General features: G+C 42.9%; 1 protein-coding gene and 1 long non-coding RNA gene across 5 annotated transcripts in view; one reads left to right on the top strand and one right to left on the bottom strand.

Moving 5' to 3' along the window:
* Positions 1-18,937, bottom strand: part of LOC116152724 (uncharacterized) — a 94,953-nt gene that overhangs the window by 16,801 nt on the left and 59,215 nt on the right. The window lies entirely within an intron of this gene.
* TNC (tenascin C) overlaps positions 1-18,937 on the top strand; it is a 91,102-nt gene that overhangs the window by 56,759 nt on the left and 15,406 nt on the right. For 2 of the 4 annotated variants that reach the window (XM_031450297.2, XM_031450300.2), the window contains 5 exons: positions 7,519-7,791; positions 9,352-9,624; positions 15,006-15,128; positions 16,280-16,423; positions 18,554-18,673. In XM_031450297.2, the coding sequence (XP_031306157.1) occupies positions 7,519-7,791; positions 9,352-9,624; positions 15,006-15,128; positions 16,280-16,423; positions 18,554-18,673 (933 nt within the window). The remainder of the gene's footprint in view (positions 1-7,518; positions 7,792-9,351; positions 9,625-15,005; positions 15,129-16,279; positions 16,424-18,553; positions 18,674-18,937) is intronic. The other 2 variants (XM_010997369.3, XM_031450301.2) reach the window with 1 other exon arrangement.

Below are 18,937 nucleotides of genomic sequence, written 5' to 3'. Positions count from 1 at the left end.
CCCAAATGGTGACTTTCCTGATTTATCGCTGACCAGGACATTTACAGCATAAAATGTAGTTTGGTCCAGACTGCCATATGGAGAAAAGAATTCTCTCCATCAGTAACACAAAAGTCATAAATGAGAACTGTCCTTGACTTGGAAAGATGTCTATATTGGTAAAAGAGGCCTTAAAAATTATATTTTGTGTTATCCAACTATCTTTGTCTTCCTAGTGCCTTTGAATTCTTAATATCCAAACATTTCAATGATTTAATGAAATTAAATTGGTGCTGTTTTTTTCCCCTAATTGGGAAAGTGATGAGAAAGGGCAAAGATTATTCATTCATCACATGAGTGCAGGATGAAGCCATGCTTTCCAGACCTCCCCAGTTCCAATGCCACCGCTAGAAGAAAAGACCAGAACATGCTGGCTTGCTCCCAAAACAGTGAATGGTAGATGGCAAAAATAAAAGTAGACTAGGCATGTTTAAATAAGGAACTTGGCTAACAAAAGAGTGAAGTGCTCTCACTAAATCTGTGGTATCTGTGACACACACTGTCGGAGATGCTCTCTGGAATGCAACAAAAGAGAATTCTGTATGAATTCAGAAAGGAGAGCCTTGTCTACTTAAAATAAGTCTTAGCACATTTTGGACAATGCCCTCTCTTGATAGATAAAGTTAAACATCACAAACTGAAGCAAAAAATAATTTTTGGAATCTTACTAGGAAATATTTAATTATTTAATAAATAAATATTATATTTACTATATTAAATATATTATGTATAGTTTTATTATAGTAAATTAAATGTTTTATTATATTTATTATATTAAAATATTTATTTAAAATATTTTAAATAATATATTATTATTATTTGTGAAATAAACACAGGAAAGTTTCTTCTTCTTGATCACAAAAAAGGGTTTCCAATTCTAGGGGAATTCAGAAAAAGGGTTAACATTGTAGTATCAAAATTATCTATCATTTAAGTCACCCACGGCTGAGGGAGGGTCTGTCCTCATTCTACGTGAGACTACAAACTGTCATCAGTGTGGGCCACAGGAGAAGCAGAGAGCCAGCATTACCAAGTTCTCATTTCAGCCAGATGAAAGGATACCAAAGCCTAGGGAAGAAAATTAGCCAGCCAGATACATTTGCTTCTCATGGCCCAAGTTGGTTTTCAAACTACGGCAAGTTCCTTTACCAGAGGGTAAAGTCTAAAACTTTATGTATTTAGTCTTAACAAGTTTCGATTTTGACTCTCAGTAAGTGTTCTAAATTGACTCGCTTTCATGTTTTTTTCTTCTTGCTTTAGTAGCCGAACCTCTCCTTAGCCACCTCACTGTCTCAAATGTGACCTCGGGCAGTGTGTCCATCTCGTGGAAAGCTCAGGAGTCTGCCTTTGATAGCTTTCTTATAGACGTTAGGGACTCTGACCACCTCCAGGAGACGGTGGTACATTCTGTGCCTGCAGCGTCTCGCAGCTTTGTCATCACCAACCTCAAAGCTTCTTCTAACTACACTGCCCGTCTTCAGGGGCTGATTGGCGGGCAGCGTGCTCAGACCCTGACAGTCCAAGCAACCACAGGTATTTCCCATGATGGCTTCTTCATGCTCCTTTGAACTTCCTCTGAACAGTATTCCAAAAAATCACCCCCTGCCCATTTTTCATCCTCCTGGTTCCTCCCGATCCTTCTCAAATTTGAGAGAGCCACTCAAATCAGGGCTTCAAAGTTTTGAAAAGAAAAACTCTCCCCCCAAATTAAGGAACTTCTGTGTCAACCTCTTTTTCCTAAATATCCACTCACATCTGGAGTTGCTCTGTTTGTTTGTATAAAGTTAACCTGACTTGCTTTGGTTGAATTTCTAAACCATCCTTTCATCTGATCTTGAATAATCTTTTCCAGTTCCCATTATCATCTGCCTGTGGTTGTTCTAATCAAAGTTTGCCTATGTCATATTCAAAGGGGTGTGTGCATGCCATCATTGGTTCCTTGGTCAGAATGATCTATCTTCTCTTTCTCTCCACCAAGATTTTAAATGTGGTGTCACTAGCATGCAGAGAAAGAGACCCCAAAGTACACCCCAAGACCCACCTGAAAGGACCCAGTGGTCTCATCTTATTCTGGAAACTTTCATTTGCCTGCATTCCCTACAAGCAGATATCTCTTACTTGACATTTACTCTATCAGCATGTTTTGTCATCCACTGATACCTGTCACAAAGTGTCAGAGTCTTCCTTGTCCAAATCTTGGTGCATGTGGTGAACATTTAGAGCATTAAGGTTTTGAAAAAGTCCATCTTTCCTGGAAGCAGACAGCATGTCAAGGAATTGTTTCAAAGGGTTAGAAAAGGTGAGAGAAAAACACCCCCAGGTTGCATGGAACACTGACTGGACCCTAACCACAATTCTCTGAGGTTCCTCTTGCATCTTGCTTTTCATCTTGGTTGCATCTTTTGGGAGACAGCTAGAGAGTAAGCTGACCTTGAGAACCTAGGCCTTACTCTGCATGGTAAATGTGTCGGCACCGCCAGTCTCTCTGGTAGCACGAAAAGAGTCCTAACATGCATCCTTAATTCGGGAGATTCCTTCCACAGCAAAATATAAGGAAAAAGCAGATGGAGTCCCATTTGGAGGATTTCACTTTTTGTGTGATGGAGGTAATCAGCCAATGCTGTGGCTGAAAATTATAGCATCACTAGTTTCTTAAACTAATTGCTAAGCAGGAAATCAAATCCCATGCCATTATTTACGGCTATGTTCTGCTTCTGAGCCAGATTCGTTTGTCTTTGGAGACTTTATGGCATCGAGTTATGCTGTGCAGTTGCCCAGGTAAATTTATCCAAATGAGCTCCTTCTTTCCTCCAAATACTGGAGCTGCAGCAAAACAACTCCCAAGTCCTTGGAAGAAATAATCTGCTTCTTCCCAACCCTAAATCCTAACCCTAGTATCTCAGTCCTCCAGGACTGTCTTCTGTCTCTTAAAATATAGTCTGGACTGAACTTATTTTAATGTCAGCATTATTTGATAAATGTGCATTTAGGCAGCCAAACCATATTCATCCCAGTTGAAACTAGCAGTATAGGCTGCCTACATTAAAAGTGAGTTGCTCTCATCACTGATTATCTAGATTTTAAGGGTTAAGAGAAACTTAACCTCAGTAGAACCATTCATCTGTCCAGATTATCCAGTAAGTGAATTTCATAATCAGAAAATGCAAAGCCTAACTTCAAGCTTTCCTTTAATTTTTACATATACCAAGAATTTTTAAATGGAAGACATTTTCAATTTTCCAGTATTTACGGTGAGATGTAGCTTTCTCTATGGATTATACATTCGGATTTCTGAATACCACAGAGAATTTCTCTTGTGTGGATATTAGCCTTTAATTTGTACAGTCCAATAGATCAAAGAAGACCAAACCAGGAAACTCCAAAGTAGCATTTTCTAAGGTATGCTAGGTGGCGTACCAGCAACGTGAGATGTTACGAGAATATTCCTCAGAAAGAGTATCCATTAATCAATAAGTTTATGAAATGCTAGGCTAAGCAAAATTAAGTAGGTTTCTTTACAGAACCAGCATTCCAGAGCCTTTAAAATGCTAGTACACTTTGTGAATATGGTGAGATATAAAATTCAATATAATGTGAACCTATATTTTCTTGGAACATCTTACAGAGCTAGTGTCCCACGACAAACCTTAGAAAATGTACTCTTAATACATCTGTACATTTACTCTATCTATTGCTGTAACGGCTTCTTCGCTCTTCCACATATGTGACTAGCAAATGGTCATGACTCTACTTAAAAAGAATGCGAATCCACACCTGCAGAGAAAGCACTAAATTCCCTAGCATTATACTCAGTGCAGGTGTGGACACAGCCTAATACACTGCCTTTCTGCAAATATTTGGAGGGGTTGATACTTTCATGCTCGGTGACTACATTCTGGAGAAATCCTCTGCTTCCTCTAATAATGTCTCTCTCTCTCTCTGCCCATGTTCCCTCCCCTTCAGAGCCAGAGCCACAGTTGGGCACGCTAAACCTTAGCAATATTACTCCTGACAGCTTCAACGTGTCATGGACCACTCAAGCTGGGCCTTTTGCAAAGATTGTTATCAATGTTAGCGATTCTCACTCGCTGCATGAGCCCCAGCAAATCACGGTCTCAGGAGACGCTCGGCACGCTCACGTCACGGGCTTGGTGGAGAACACTGGCTATGACGTTAGTGTGGCAGGGACCACCTGGGCTGGGGATCCCACCAGACCCCTCACTGCCTTTGTCATGACAGGTACTCCTTCAAAGGTTCTCGCTTGTCTGTTCAGAATTCTAAGCCGGAAAAAGGGAGGAGAGGGGAAATTCTAAAGGGAAACTCAGCCTAAAATACAATCTCCATTCCATATGTAAATTTCTACGTGAAGAAAGAGCAGACACTCTTGTAAACAGGGACCTTCCATTGCCACTCTTAGGCAACGGATATAGTAGGCTCAATAGTTGTACAAAGCTGCCGAGGAGTTCTGGGCCCAGTTTTACAGGGTGTCTGAATCACAGTTTGGAGACTCCGGCTGAAGAGTAAGTTCTAAGTTAGCAACGGCCTAAGGCAGGAATTCTGTCCATAAATCATGCTAGGTAAAGCAGTTCATAAACCACCTGCCCCAGAAGTAAAATAATTTATCTTTTTCTTCTAAAACAATTACTTTTTCTTAAAACTGGCATCTGTTAACAGATTAATGAAGGTTCAACCTAAGATAGCAGATAAATCGCAAGTTAAACCATACCCATTCATTAGACTCAACTTCTTACTTTTCTCTGAATTACATAGAGAAATGGTTTTCTAATTCCTTTCCTGAAATTATCCTAAATCAATGGCAAAGGCTGCAAATGGTGTCAATTTACCAAATCTCTAGCCTCAAAAGCCTCAAAAATATTTAGAAGTCTCTTGCCTTCCACTAATGGTAATTTTTAAGAGACCAACTCTGCTGGCTGATTTGAACATTAAACCCCGCCTCTCTTGAGGTCTAAATGGCTATAAATCGCTATTTATCTATATAAATAAAATCTTTTAATAAGTTTGATTAAGTATTTAACTGGAGGCAGCATGGTGTCCTAGAAGAGTGAGGATTTTGAGATCAGGCCTGTGTGGTTTGTAATCCTCTCCCACATCTTTTTAGCTACACAACCTTGGCTGGTTCTTCAGTTCTCTGAATCGCAATTTCTTATGTATGAAGAGAGGGTACTCACAGGCACCTCTGGTTAGCCTTGTCTCAGGGATTAAATGAATCTGGTAAAATCCAACTGCCTGGCGCCCAGGAGGCATTTACAGATGCTGGGTCCTTCCCCTTCCTCCGAACAGGACGAGGAAAGTGGGATTCTTAAATACAAGCACCAAGACTAGACAGAAACAATAGACCTCTGCAGTCTTGACTTCCCTATTATTTTCAAGAGAACACTGGACATGTTTCAACTTAAGATCCAAGAGTGGTTATATTTTCTGTCCAGTTATCTAGTGTGAATTCAGTTGTTTAGACTGTCTTCAAACGTGGAACAGGGTGGGGCAGGGCGGGGAGTAGCCACGAGGTGGGAACTCACTGCCCAGGAGGGGAAGCATGGCCGGCCACAGGTCCCACCAGGCCCTGACTTGTAGCCTCTTGCAGGACCTCCCACAGAACAGAGAGAAGAAAGGGAGGCTGGGAGAGCTGGTCTTGGGAATCCTAGATCCAGTTACAGCATTGTCTCAGCTAATCCCCGATGTGAAAAGACTCTGCATTCTAAAGGAAGCATATTTTTAAAAGAGAGAGAAAAAAAAAAAAAAAACCTGAACATTAGGGACTATAAATAGCAAGCTTTTGATGGACTAATGAGTCTGCACGCCCTCCAAATTCCCTGCTTTGATGGCGTGGAAGAGTGTAGAGGCCAGTTATCAGAGGAAGGCGCCACTTATCTAAACAAACTCTGCAACAGAACTCGACACCCTTGTACTGCAGACAAAGAAGCTTGTTTGCACAGTATATGTGATTTCATCTTTGCCTTTGATAGAGTTATGATTTAGGGGAGATCTTTATTTGGTTAAAAAAAAACAAACCTCAAAACAAATACCACGTAGTTCAAAATAAGTACAGGAAATCCAAGCCACGACAAAATTTAAGTCTCTGCATAGGGGATAAGGGCATTCATTCATTTGTTCATTCAGTCACCAAACATTTCTTTTTTAAACTTTTTTTTTTTAACATTCCACTGATTAGACTCTGGGCATTAGCGTAAGGTCATTTATCTCTTTGAATGCTCCTATTTAGCTGTAATGAAAAAGAAGACTCTAAACTAGATGTGGCTAAAGCCACCTTGGCTGTGGAATTCCCATCCTCCTCCCCCCTCTGATAAAAAATAAACACATTCACCACTACTGGATTTTGTTTTGCTAGAAGGGAGGAGCTGGACCTTCTCCACTAATCCTGCTTATGCCTCAGGTTTTGCCAGCACGGATGGCGCTGACTAACTAGACTTTTGCTTAGGGTATGGAAAGAACACTGAACTTGGAGTCAGATGACCTGGGCTGGATCCCAGCTTAGCCACCTAGTGGATATGTGATCTTGGATAAATCATTGACCTCTCTGTCTCCTTTGCTGTCATGGAGGAGAAGAGAGGGTAGTAGTATCTAGTTACAGTGTCATCGTGAGGACTCAACTGGATTCAGGACATGAAGCCTTGTCAGTTGAGAAGTATGGACAGAAACTTAGCTGATATAAGCTCACTTCTTTGAGGAATCCCAGTGTGTGAAAAGACCCCTTGGCACCTATGAAATAAGAATGCCTGAGACACAGATGTTTGCTGAATGATGAACAAATGATGATGACAGAACTTACTCAAGATCCAAGCATGTCCTTATCTCCTAACTTTATCCAGGAAAATAATCAGCAAAAGAATTAGCAAATCTTAGTATTCCTTACTAGGCCATAATTATAATTGATTCATTTGGACACCTGAAAATCTCACTTCCTCCTTGCATCTCAGCTTGTGAGGATGTATGTCACTAATTGGCCTAATCAACTTAATTCAAAACATGAATCAGATGTGAAATAGAAACATACGGAACACACCGAAAAGGAACTACATTTAAAAAAATAAGATTAAAAAGCTGATTTCCTTCAGGACCACAGGTTAGTGGGAAATAGACAAAAGGGTCCAAACCCAACACAAGATACTCAGTTTAATAAGGAAAAACTCATGACCTTTGGAGTGAGACCAAGCTAAATCCCTGCTCTAACACATACTAGCTCTGTGACTTTGGCCAAGTCAACCAACTTCTTTGAAGCTCAGTTTTCTTACCTGTATAATGGGAATAACATCTATCTCATAGGCTTGTTAAGAGATCTACATAAGACAGCATCATCTGGCACCCAATAAGCTCTTACTAAAAAAGCATACAGCACGTTTGATGATTGATGGGTATCTGTCAGTGCTCGTGGAGGCTTGTGCTTTCTCAGTAGAGTCAGTGCTGCTAACCTGAGTTGTTTTCACTCCTCCCTTCTTTCAGAGGCCCTGCCCCTTCTGGAAAACCTAACCATTTCCGACATTAATCCCTACGGGTTCACAGTTTCCTGGATGGCATCGGAGAATGCCTTTGACAGCTTCCTAGTAACGGTGGTGGATTCTGGGAAGCTGCTGGACCCCCAGGAATTCACACTTTCGGGAACTCAGAGGAAGCTGGAGCTTAGAGGCCTCATAACCGGCATTGGCTATGAGGTTATGGTCTCTGGCTTCACCCAAGGGCACCAAACCAAGCCCTTGAGAGCTGAGATTGTTACAGGTATTTTGGCTCAAGTGAGCCATTTTCTCCTCTTCCTGGTTCTCTTCCATGTAATCCATCTTCCAGATCATCATGGTTTTAACATCCTTGTCCGTGTTCCCTACTTAATCCACAGATGTGGCCTATTCTTTATGTTCCCCCGACACTCTTTCTTGTCTTGTGTCTCTAATGAGCACGCCCCTTTTCCCATTCCAGAAACGAGAAGGTCGAAATGTTTCCACTTGGTGTCCCAAATCCTTTAGACCATGTCTTGCCTGTAGCTCTGTGTGCTTATTCCACGTCCCCCTCGTCTGTGTTCATCCTGGCTGGTCCCCAGCTACATTTCAGCCTTCTCAAAAGAAATATACCAATGAGTATATTTCAAAAACTTACTACGTTTGTCATCTCAAAACCTCAAATGTGATCTTGACAAACTTACCAGATGGGCTTGTCATTGGAAAACCAACTATGAACTTATATTGGTAAACACTAATATCACGGATATTCTTCAACACAGACTAAATCCATAATTTTCTCAACACTAATAATTCCTAAAAAAATACAGCATTAACAACTTTAACAGCAAGAATCTGTGTTTCCCAAAGTCTCTAGAGATTATATCTCCATAGAATTTTCAAAGGTTCTACTCAGTGAAGAAATTCCATGTTCAAATAAGTTTTGGAAACAGTGAGTTAAACATAGTTTAACAGGGCCCTTGACCACAAGCCTTTACAGAACATCCTAATGTGCATGCTTCTCTCTAAGAGGGACTTACCCAGGCAATATTTCCCAAACTTATTTGACAATAGATACCTTTTAGGGAAGATGATCAAACAGGAAGATTTTGCTCTGAGTATACTTTGGGAAACTCAGTTCTAAATTTACCTTGACATTGAGTTTTGTCTAGTTAAGGCAATCCAAGACTATACCCTGGGTCTGAAGTATGTAGCACAAGAAGTTCCAAGTCTCAGTTCTACCATCTGAACACTTACTGAATGGTTAACAGAAAGCAAGCCAGTCAAGAGTAGAAGCCTTCTTTAGTAAAGCAGCTCCAAGAAAAAACCAAAAACAATATAACATTTATAACATTTTAAAAAGCCATTTTGCTCAGGATCAAGGGAAATATAATTAGCAGTATCATCATGAGCAGCTCTACAGATCGTTAATGCTGGTTTATTTATCTTTTCAAAAAGAAAAGAAGAAGGTCTCACAGAGGATGGGCACTCAGCCACTGGAAGACAGAGAGCAAATGTAAACAAGTCTCTGGCTTTGAACTTGTTTAATAACGCATGGGAAGGGCTATTGCTGAGTCCAGATGTGGATTTATAGAATTGCTTTTAGACAAAACTCACATATGCAAGCAGCCACTTGGCTTGTATTGAATGTGTCAACTCCATCTTTCCCCTCTTCTAGACCTACTAAATATGTTCTTATTGAATAATTTTATTTTTGGCATCTCAGGACATTTCTATCTCTGAGAAGCAGGGCATCACTGCATATTGATACCCCACTGGAGAGAAGACTGCACAGGCTGGTGAATGATGTTCTCTCTCCTCCTTCCACCATTTTCTCCCCCTCTAGAAGCCGAGCCGGAAGTTGACAATCTTCTGGTTTCAGATGCCACTGTAGACGGTTTCCGTCTGTCCTGGACAGCTGATGAAGGGGTCTTCGACAGTTTTGTTCTCAAAATCAGAGATACCAAAAAGCAGTCTGAGCCACTGGAAATGACCCTACTTGCCCCCGAACGTACCAGGGACATAACAGGTCTCAGGGAGGCCACTGAATACGAAATTGAACTCTATGGAATAAGCAGTGGAAAGCGATCCCAGCCAGTCAGTGCTGTAGCGACAACAGGTACCGTACATAAACTGGAGAGAACAGAGGAAAACTCTCTGTTCTTATTCTCACAGGGCTGGGAAACTACAAGAGCTCTGTATGCAGACAGGCTTGCATTTGAATCTTGACTCCTGATTACTGACTGTGTGACCATGGATAATTTGGTTAAGTCTTTATGCAAAAAGAGTATGATGCCACTGACTTAACAGTGTTTTGAGGATTAAATGAGATAATTCATGGAAAGCCCATAGAGAGGGCCTGGCACAAAGCAAGGGCTCAGCAATTGAGAACTACTAACATTTTCATTATTGTCATTAAGACAATCATTATAATCATTGTTTGTTTGTTTGTTTTTAAATTCCAAAGACCCTTCCGTCTACCTATTATGTTTTATCCAGAGATGTACTTCCTTATTCTTTGGTCAAATGTTCACACTAGGCAGGGAATACTGGAGAAGTGGTATCCCCACCTATAAAGATTAAAACTTACAAATGTTGTGTGTGAATAGTCAGTACCCTGATCAAGAAGCAAAAAAGAGGAAGCTGGCAAGGCTGACAGGCTGCTCTTCACGAAGTTCACTGATTTTATTTTATACTCATAGCAAATCTAAAAGGCACTAAGGGAGAAATGAAAATCCTTGCCAATATAAGCTGTTTCAAGGAGAAAAAAAAAAGATGGCTAATAATATGACTGTTTAGAATAATAATACTAACATGACTCTTTAAAGAGAAAAGGAAAGACCTTCAAAAGGGAGGGTGAATTCCTTCAGGAAACTGAGGGAGAGAAGGAAATACAGAGTTCTCAAGAAACGGCTGCTTCAAAGAGGAACCAGAAGAAAGAATCACAAAACAGGGAGAGGTAAAAGGGACCTGAGAAATGAAGTAGCCCAGATTCTTCAGTTTAGGCACGAAGATCTGAGACCCAGAAAGATGAAGTGATTTGCCTCAGGTCACACAGCCAGATCTCGGGTAGAACCCAAACACCAACTGATTTTAATACTATTAAGCAGAAGCAGGCTGGGTGACAGACAACAAACAAACATACATGCTTGCCATCTCCGACCGGCACAGAGCACTTACACTACCCAAAACCTTCTTCCCTTTGTCCAGAGATGAGTATTTTGTGATTTCAAGTTTCAAGACCTAATAAGCTCCAGGAAGCCACCTGATATCAAGAAGCCATAGTGATAATCAGTATTTGCAGATGTGGAGGAAATGCTGAGATCCAGGCAGCAATTCAGTCAGAGGAAGTACCCTGCTTCTTATTAACACTGACACCCTATCTCTGGGACACAGGCCCTTGTCTCCTCCTCCCCGTGGGCTTCCCATAAAACTGCAGATCAGAGGCAGAGCCTGATTTTGACCCTGGTTTATAAACACTGTTTTTCAAAGTTTACTTCTGATCACTGATTTTGTTTGGCTTATCTTTTTTTCTAGGCCTTGCAGTTCTAAAGCGGAAAGAGAATGAATAATCATAAGATTTTTTTTTTTTTAAGAACAAAAGAAAAGGCTCTTTAGGATAGCCCTTTCTTTGATTTATTTCTCTGGGGCCTTGTATTTCACAGCCAAAGAGAAGTCTGTCTGTGTCTGTGTGCACATGTGTGCCTGCATGCCTGTGCTCTGGTACTTGGAGAGGACAGGAGAGGTGACTCTTGAACACGGCAGACGTCTAATTCACCTCATCAGCTTCACAGAGTTTCCATTTTGTTCTTCATCCTTTCTCCTTGTAAACCCTCCTCTGTGATGTTCTGTTCCTCTTTCTCCTTGTAACAGCTGTTTCAGGTTCTCCTTTCACCCCCTGAGCACAAGCTGCCAGCCCTGAGTGCCCCAGGGGCAGGGAGGTTGGTCAGAGGCAGTGCAGCCTAGTGGTTAAGCCTGCAGCCTCTGGCCAGATCCCTTGGAGTCTAATCCTTGCTCTCCCTCTTACCGCTTACCTCTCCTTTCCCCTCTGAGCCTCGGTCCCCTCATCTGGCCAAAAGAATTAACTCAAAGGTCTGCCATGAGGTTTATGTCAGATCATGAAATGTCGAGTATTTAGTTTCCTTGCCCATTGTAACAGTATTAGCTATTATTATGTTTGGGTGATTTAATGTAAATTTCATTTTTTAATGGCCCACTTGGTTCAAAATTCAAAAGTTAAAAAAATGATATACAATGAAGTGTCTATTCTACTGTGTCCCTGCCACATAGCTGCTCTATCTAGAGGCAGCCACCGTGGAAATAGTCTATACAAACAGACAAGGTTAGACAGAAATATATGTTCTTTTTTTCTGACCTTTTTTTTGGCACAGTGGTTAACATACCTACTCTTCCACACATCGGGGTGTATGTGTGTGTTTCTTGCTTATTAACAGATCTCAGAAAAATCCCATATACCTTATTTAACTATTTCCCTATTGACGGACACTTAGGTTGTAAGTTGTCTGTTCCTCTATCGATCTCTGCATTTTTCAGTGGCCCCTCTTCCCCTCCATGATTTGAGCCACTTCTTCAGAATAGCCATGGTCCCTCTTGGGGAGCCCAGAGTTGCCAGGAGATTCTCTTGCCTCTGGGGAGTTAAATGCCAACATGCCTCTATGTACCATCTGGAGGATCCCCAGAATAGACAGAAAATAGTTCAAAATCCAACAACAGAATAAGATGACTTTGTCATTCTCTTCTGGAGGTTTCTAGAACTCACCTCAGGGTACTGAGGACCCTGAAATGCTTCTTTAACTGGCCCCATCGCCACCCCCAAACATATACCCCTGCCACTCCCTTTTACCAGCAAGGTCAAGACAGCTATCAAGGCCCCTTCTTCCAGCTCCCAGAATGTGCCCCACTCCTGCCTTACTTCACCTTCCCAAGCCAGGCAGCCTCCCAGCCCCTCCACTCAGGTCCAGTTCAGATGCACTTGAAACCAAACACCACAGAGCTGCAATGGCATTGTGTCTGCACAGACACCTGCCCAGTAATAAATGAACCAGGCTCTTTATGCTTAGTGCCTTTGACTCTGACTCTCACAAACTATAAAGATGATAACCACCAATTATAAAGCACTTGCTTCCTGCTACATACAGCTGAAAACTGACACACTTTACCTCACTGATTCACATGACACAGACAGACCCAGGTGAGTGCCACATTCAACCCCATTTCACAGATGTGCAAACTGAGACCTAAGGGACTTTTTAGCTGGTAAGGCCAGAATGAAATTCAAACCCAGGTTGGTGTACCTCCAAAATCTTTCTCTTAAATCACACCAGCTACAGTAACTGTCCCCTTAGTTTAGCACAGGATTCACACATATTAAGTATTTGATAAAAATATGTTGAAGGAAAAATAATTTTTAAATGATTGTCAATGGTTACATTATTAAAGATATGTACCCCAGATTTTGGGAGGCAATGTTTTATGCCAAGAACAGAGAGAAGTCCTTTTCAACCAGCTAGAAACTTTTGAGCAACTCCAAATGTTTCCCTAATGGAATTTTTATTGACAACTAAAAGAGTTCACTTGGAAAGAGAGACAAAGGCATCACCTCTCCTGGATCTCCTCAACTTTTCAGTAGGTATGATTTAGTTGCTCTGTGAGGCTAACATTCAGTTTCCCACTGACCTCCATGGTAGTGCTAGAGAATTGTGGTCCCTATTTATGGCAAAGGGACACATGCTAAAATAACAGACTTCCACACCTAGGAAGGCCTGTTGTCCAGAAACACCATTGCCCCTTGAATTCCACCACTACTGTGCCACTCTTCAGATTACACATGGCTATCTTTCTGCTGTCACTTTTGTCAAGCACATCCCTCAGGACTGAATGACAGATGCAGCTACTGATTCTTATGGTTTCTAAGACAGGGCAGATGATATCACCATTTTGCAGATGGGAAAACCAGGATCTAGCGAGGAAAGCTGTGGCCACAACATACATCTTCTGCCCTAGTGAGGCTCACAGTCAGTGAAGGCCTGAATGGACCAGGCTGGCAGTAGCAGTGTCCCAGTGCCTGAGTTTACATACCTCATTGGGTTTTTTACTCAGCTTTTATCTAGATCTTTCCTGGGGGCTATCTCAGATTGTAGGTGGCGAATGGAGGAAAAAGTCATATGGGAAAGGAAAAAAGAGAGAGAGAGAGAGAGGGTGAGCATGTTTGCTGAATTCTTCCAGAGTGCCAGATTCTATGCTAGGGGTTTTACATCCATTATCTCTACTAATCCTCAAAACATTCCTGAGGGTGGGCACCACTCTTCCCAGGGGAAAGATGGAGCAACTGAGGCTCACAGAAGTGAAGGGAACTGCCCCAGGGTTAGGCGTATCTGGGCAATCAACATCTTCCAGGCTCCAGAGTGCCTGCGGTTTCCAAAGATTTCCAAGGAGAGGACAAAACCTCAGGCAGCCCCAGAGTCTAGGGGTGGCTACCAGACCACAGGAGAACACCATAGGAAGAGAGAAAAAGACAGCGATGGAGAGAGAAAAAACTCCCTGAAGTGGGCTGTGGGTTTCAGAACTTAACGATCAATGTGGGTTGTAAGGGAAAAGATGAGGAAATGAGCTCCCTGGAGACCTGAAAATTGCTTCCTGAATTCTATGGTTAAGCATAGTCAGCTGAAGAGGGCAAAAAGCTAAGCCAAAAAATACATAGAGAAAAGCCAAAGGAAACTGGTTTGCAGGGGAGGTATTTACGTAGCAGAAACTGTCCCCTGGGCATGGCTTTTCCTGCAGGTAGACCCAATGTCCATGCGGTGTTTGCTTTGGTGATGGGTCTGAAGTTGCTCCTCCAGCTCTGGACCTCCATCCTGTTCTGGGAATGGGTTTGTCGAGGCCAGTTTCCATGTGAACATTATTTCCAGAATCGGGGCTGTGCTCGGGGCTGTGCTCAGTTCTGCTTCCCAGTCCTGGCACTTAGAAAGGTCATATCACAAGAATGTTCACTGGAGAACTGGGTCTCAGTTTAGCCTTCTGTAAAATGACTACAACCATACGTTCTCAGTGGTTTCCAAGTGAGAGTTAATCCTTAGAAATTGCAAAGAACTGCACAATTGTCAAGTCTTGGTATCATTTAATAAAAGAAACTAAAGAGCAAAGGTTGAAAAATGCTAAAAATCAAAAATTAAAGGAGGATGTATTCCAAGCTGTGAAACCACTCACTCACCCTCACTTCCTTAGACGTCAGCTGTGGTGCTAACATTCTTCTTGAATGAAACCAAATGGCAGCCCTACAACCCGGGCCCTGTACCTAAATGAAAGAACAATTGTTCCCACCAAGTCATAACGTGACCACAGATCACCACGTTCTCCGTCCTAAATTAGCTCAGATACGAACTGGGGGCTGAGTTCTCATGGATAAGAAATTCTGGAAGAATCACGGATGAACAGGATAGTTAACTTTTCTGGGCTTCTCCTGTGCTCTCTCTTTGGCAGCCATGGGCTCCCTGAAGGAAGTCATTTTCTCAAACATCACTGAAAACTCAGCCACTGTCAGCTGGATGGCACCCACTGCCCAGGTGGAGCGCTTCCGGATCACCTATGTGCCCATTTCAGGAGGTATGGGGATGTGGCCGGGGAGGGGGGTGCATGGGGAGGAAGAGGAGCTAGAGGGTTTGAGTGGGAAAGTGAAGAGACCCTAATAATTCCAACCTTCCGAACATCATGGCCAAAGAAAAATGCTTCTCTATATTTGAGATCATCTGGATAGACTTCATTTGTAAAGTACTATGAGCTGTTTGGAAGAAACTATTTTGTGAAGGATCATATTATGAATGAAGACTGTTTCCAGTCTCAAAATCCTAAAATTCTACGATTAGTAGTTCCCCAATAATGTTTTCACACAATGACAGACTCTAAATCCAGTGGCTTTTTTCTCTTTGAACACGCCCTTCTGCATGAGTGTTAACCTGGATATACGTGAGGTTTTGCCTGTGGGTCCCAACATCTGTCTGCCTCAGCGCAGGATGGGGAGCAGTGACTTAGCAGAGTCAGGAGCTCTGCTTCAGAGCACAGGGGCTGTAACAGACACCACTGGGGTCAGGGGAGCACAGTCAAATCCATCTAAAGACATTCTGGAAGGTCGTGAGTTCCCTGTTACTGGAAGTGTGTACAGAGAGGATGGCTGACAACCTCTTCAGAGAAATGCTGTAGAATCTCTGTGGGGAGTTTGGCCAGCTCATACACAAGCTCCTCATTAGCCCCCAAATTCTAAGAAATAATAAATTTTGGACTTTTTAATAAATGTAAGAGTACAGACTTGACCATGACCGTCTTCTTCAATAGTAGAATCTTTGCTAATAAGGGGGGGGAGTCTACATATTCCTAAGCTAAGACGATGGGTTAAACATATCAGATATACATTACACAGTGAGTTTCCCATATTCTTTGTGGGAAAAATAGATAAATAAGATTTGTATAACATGCCAGCTCTCTACTGAACGGAAACTTGCCATTTTTAGCACATTGTGACCTCATGTTTTTCCCTCTCCTGGCTTGGTTTTTGGCATCCGCATGGATGGAAAAAACATTATACAAAAAGTAAAAGCTCTTCTCTTATGCCAGAGGGCAGGAGCAAATGAGAAGTCAAGAAAATGGTACTGGATAAAGATACAGTTCCATTGCCAAATCGGATACACCCATTCTTGGGGCAACGGTGAATGAGTTTCAGTGAGGTTCACCATTCCCCACTTTGCCTTGCTGTGTTCCAGGCACACCCTCGGTGGTAACTGTGGATGGGACCAAGACTCAGACCAGGCTGCTGAGACTCTTACCTGGAACGGAGTACCTGGTCAGCGTCATTGCCGTGAAAGGTTTTGAGGAGAGCGAGCCTGTCTCGGGGACACTTACCACAGGTGTTTTTCTCACCTTCAGCATCATTTCTCATGATTCAGCAGCTAGAAAAAAGTTTTTATTTAGGAAACTCTAGCAGAAAGTGGGCTGGATTTGGAGCACCTGAGGCTTCATTTCTGGCCCATCTCTAGCCTCTCATGAGCTAGGTGACCTAGACTGCATCCTCCACCCCCCTGGGCTGCCGCTTCCTGGGGTGCTGTGGGAACAAGAGCACAAGCTGGGAAGTCATATTGACCTGATGGAAATCCCAATGCATGCATCTAGATACATGAGCTGTCAGTTAATTTCTCAAGGGTCTAGTTTCCTTCCCTGTAAAGTGAGTGCAATTCTGCTTCCTGTGCAGGATGCTATGAGAACCATGTGAAACTGTATACGTAGAGCATCTGTAACTATAAATGACTGAATGCATGAATCCACCTCCTTCCCTTCCCAGATAGTGCCAGGACCACTGCGAGGATCCTTTCTCGCAGATGCTTCACACAGACACATAAGGGGTCACTACAGCTACAAAGTAACTGCTCTCCATTTGGCAGCTACTGTATTTCAGGCCCTTCCCATGTAATCCCCATAGCCGTCATCCTTCCCATTTTACAGAAGAAATAATTGAGACCTGCGGTAATTACATACTTTGGCCAAGTCCATGTAACTAGTAAATGCTAGAAGCAAATTTGAACTTAGGTCAGTCTAACTCCAAATTCTGTGTTTTTCTAAATTAAAGGATGATTTTCCTATTATGACCTGATTTGTACAGCACACTGTAAGGAGGAGGAAATAATGAATTGCATTGAAGGAGAGTGAAGTGGAAAATTTCTCTTTGGGCAGCCATGTCTCTAAACAATTTATCCTTTGATATATGAGCAATTATCCAGCCTAATCCATTACGGGATCCAAAGAATGGGCCTCATAGGAAACTTTAAAAATATCCTAATAGTCTAAAAGGGTTGCTAACACGCAATTAAAACCACCCATCTGAACCCAGAATCCTGTCCACCCTGCCACACAGTCCCTTGCTTCCCCTCTAGAAATCTTTCATTCACGGTTCTCCACGGCAACGGACTGCAAACGCTGGATGTGTTTCCTCCGGAGGCCCCATTGTCCTCATTCATTAAAGCAGATTCTGTACGTGCAAGATGAAACAGGAAGGAATTTAGAGTGGTTGGTGTGGGCTTCCCAAATTACTCTGCCCCCTCCTGACTCTAAGGCCAGTCATTTTATCCCCTGGGGCTCAGGCCCCTCCTCTGCAAAGTGAGCTGATGACAGCTGCCCTCCATCCTCCCAGGGCTGTCATCGGAGTAACTGAGTCATACGTGTGAATGCACGAGGGAACTAGTCATATTCAGGTTGGTTTCTAAGAAAGGGATGTTGGGTCGTAGCAGAGATCAATTAAAAAGGCCAAGGCCCTGTGAATATCCATCCCTTCTCGATACAAGTCACCTGGAAACCGTATGGAAGACTCCAAATAACTTTAATAGGCATATTACTAATAACTGCAGTTATTAAGTGCTCCCATCGCACACTTCACAGACATTGACTAGTTCGTTCTCACAGCAGCCACCTTCTGACAACTGAGAAAGTGAGGTTTGGAGAAGGAAGGTGACACAAGGGCACAGAGATTGCAGACACAGGAGCCAAGGTAGAGCCCGGGACCACTGGCCAGGCTCCGTGTTATCCACAGGCCACCTAACCAGAGATATCGTTCAAAGCCAGAGAAGCTGCAAGCAGCCTTTACTCTGTACATGTCCAGTTCTTTAAGTCCTTTCTCTGCGGAAAGTGATATGAACTACAATGACAGTCCTGATCACGTGTTCAGCCCTCTCCCGTTCATATAGCACCTTTCCACCTATAAGGTCGTGGGAAAATCAAAGCAACACCAAAGACAAAGCAGGACAGAATTATTATCCCTATTTTACAGGTGAGGAAATAGAGACCCAAGGTGACCCAGCTAGCAAGGGAAGGAGTCATGACTCAAACCCAGGTCATCCTGGCTCCAAGGTCAGGACTCCGCCCTTTCCATGCTTCTGACACTGTCCCACACCAGGAGTCCAGGAGCAGCACAGACAGCAAAGCAGCTGTGGTCTGATGTCCTACCCCGACTGCCTAGCTCTCCAACACATCTCCATCTTCCCTTGCAGCTCTGGATAGCCCATCTGGCCTGGTGACAGCCAACATCACTGACTCAGAAGCCTTGGCCATGTGGCAGCCAGCCATCGCCCCCGTGGACAATTATGTCATCTCCTACACAGGGGAGAGAGGTAAGGTCGTGTCCAAGACCCTCCACACTCAGAGGAACGTCTGTCCTGCTGTAAACTCTTCCCATTTCTCCCTTCTTCCTGCCACATTTGGTACATAGTGGCAAAAATGCATGGGTAGGTTGGAAAGTCCAGCAATGTCCTTGTGGCTCTCGACTGCCACCTCAGAACAGACTCATGGGTTGGGTGGGTGGGTGTGGAGGGGCCTGTTCAGGTGGTGGCAAGGGAGGCCCCACCCAGTTCCTCTGCTTGTCATCAAGTGGAAGA

Source organism: Camelus dromedarius, chromosome 10 (genome assembly GCF_036321535.1).
Source record: "Camelus dromedarius isolate mCamDro1 chromosome 10, mCamDro1.pat, whole genome shotgun sequence".
Taxonomy (NCBI): domain Eukaryota; kingdom Metazoa; phylum Chordata; class Mammalia; order Artiodactyla; family Camelidae; genus Camelus; species Camelus dromedarius.
The sequence above is the reverse complement of the archived record's forward strand: the minus strand, read 5'-3'. Positions and strand labels throughout refer to the sequence as shown.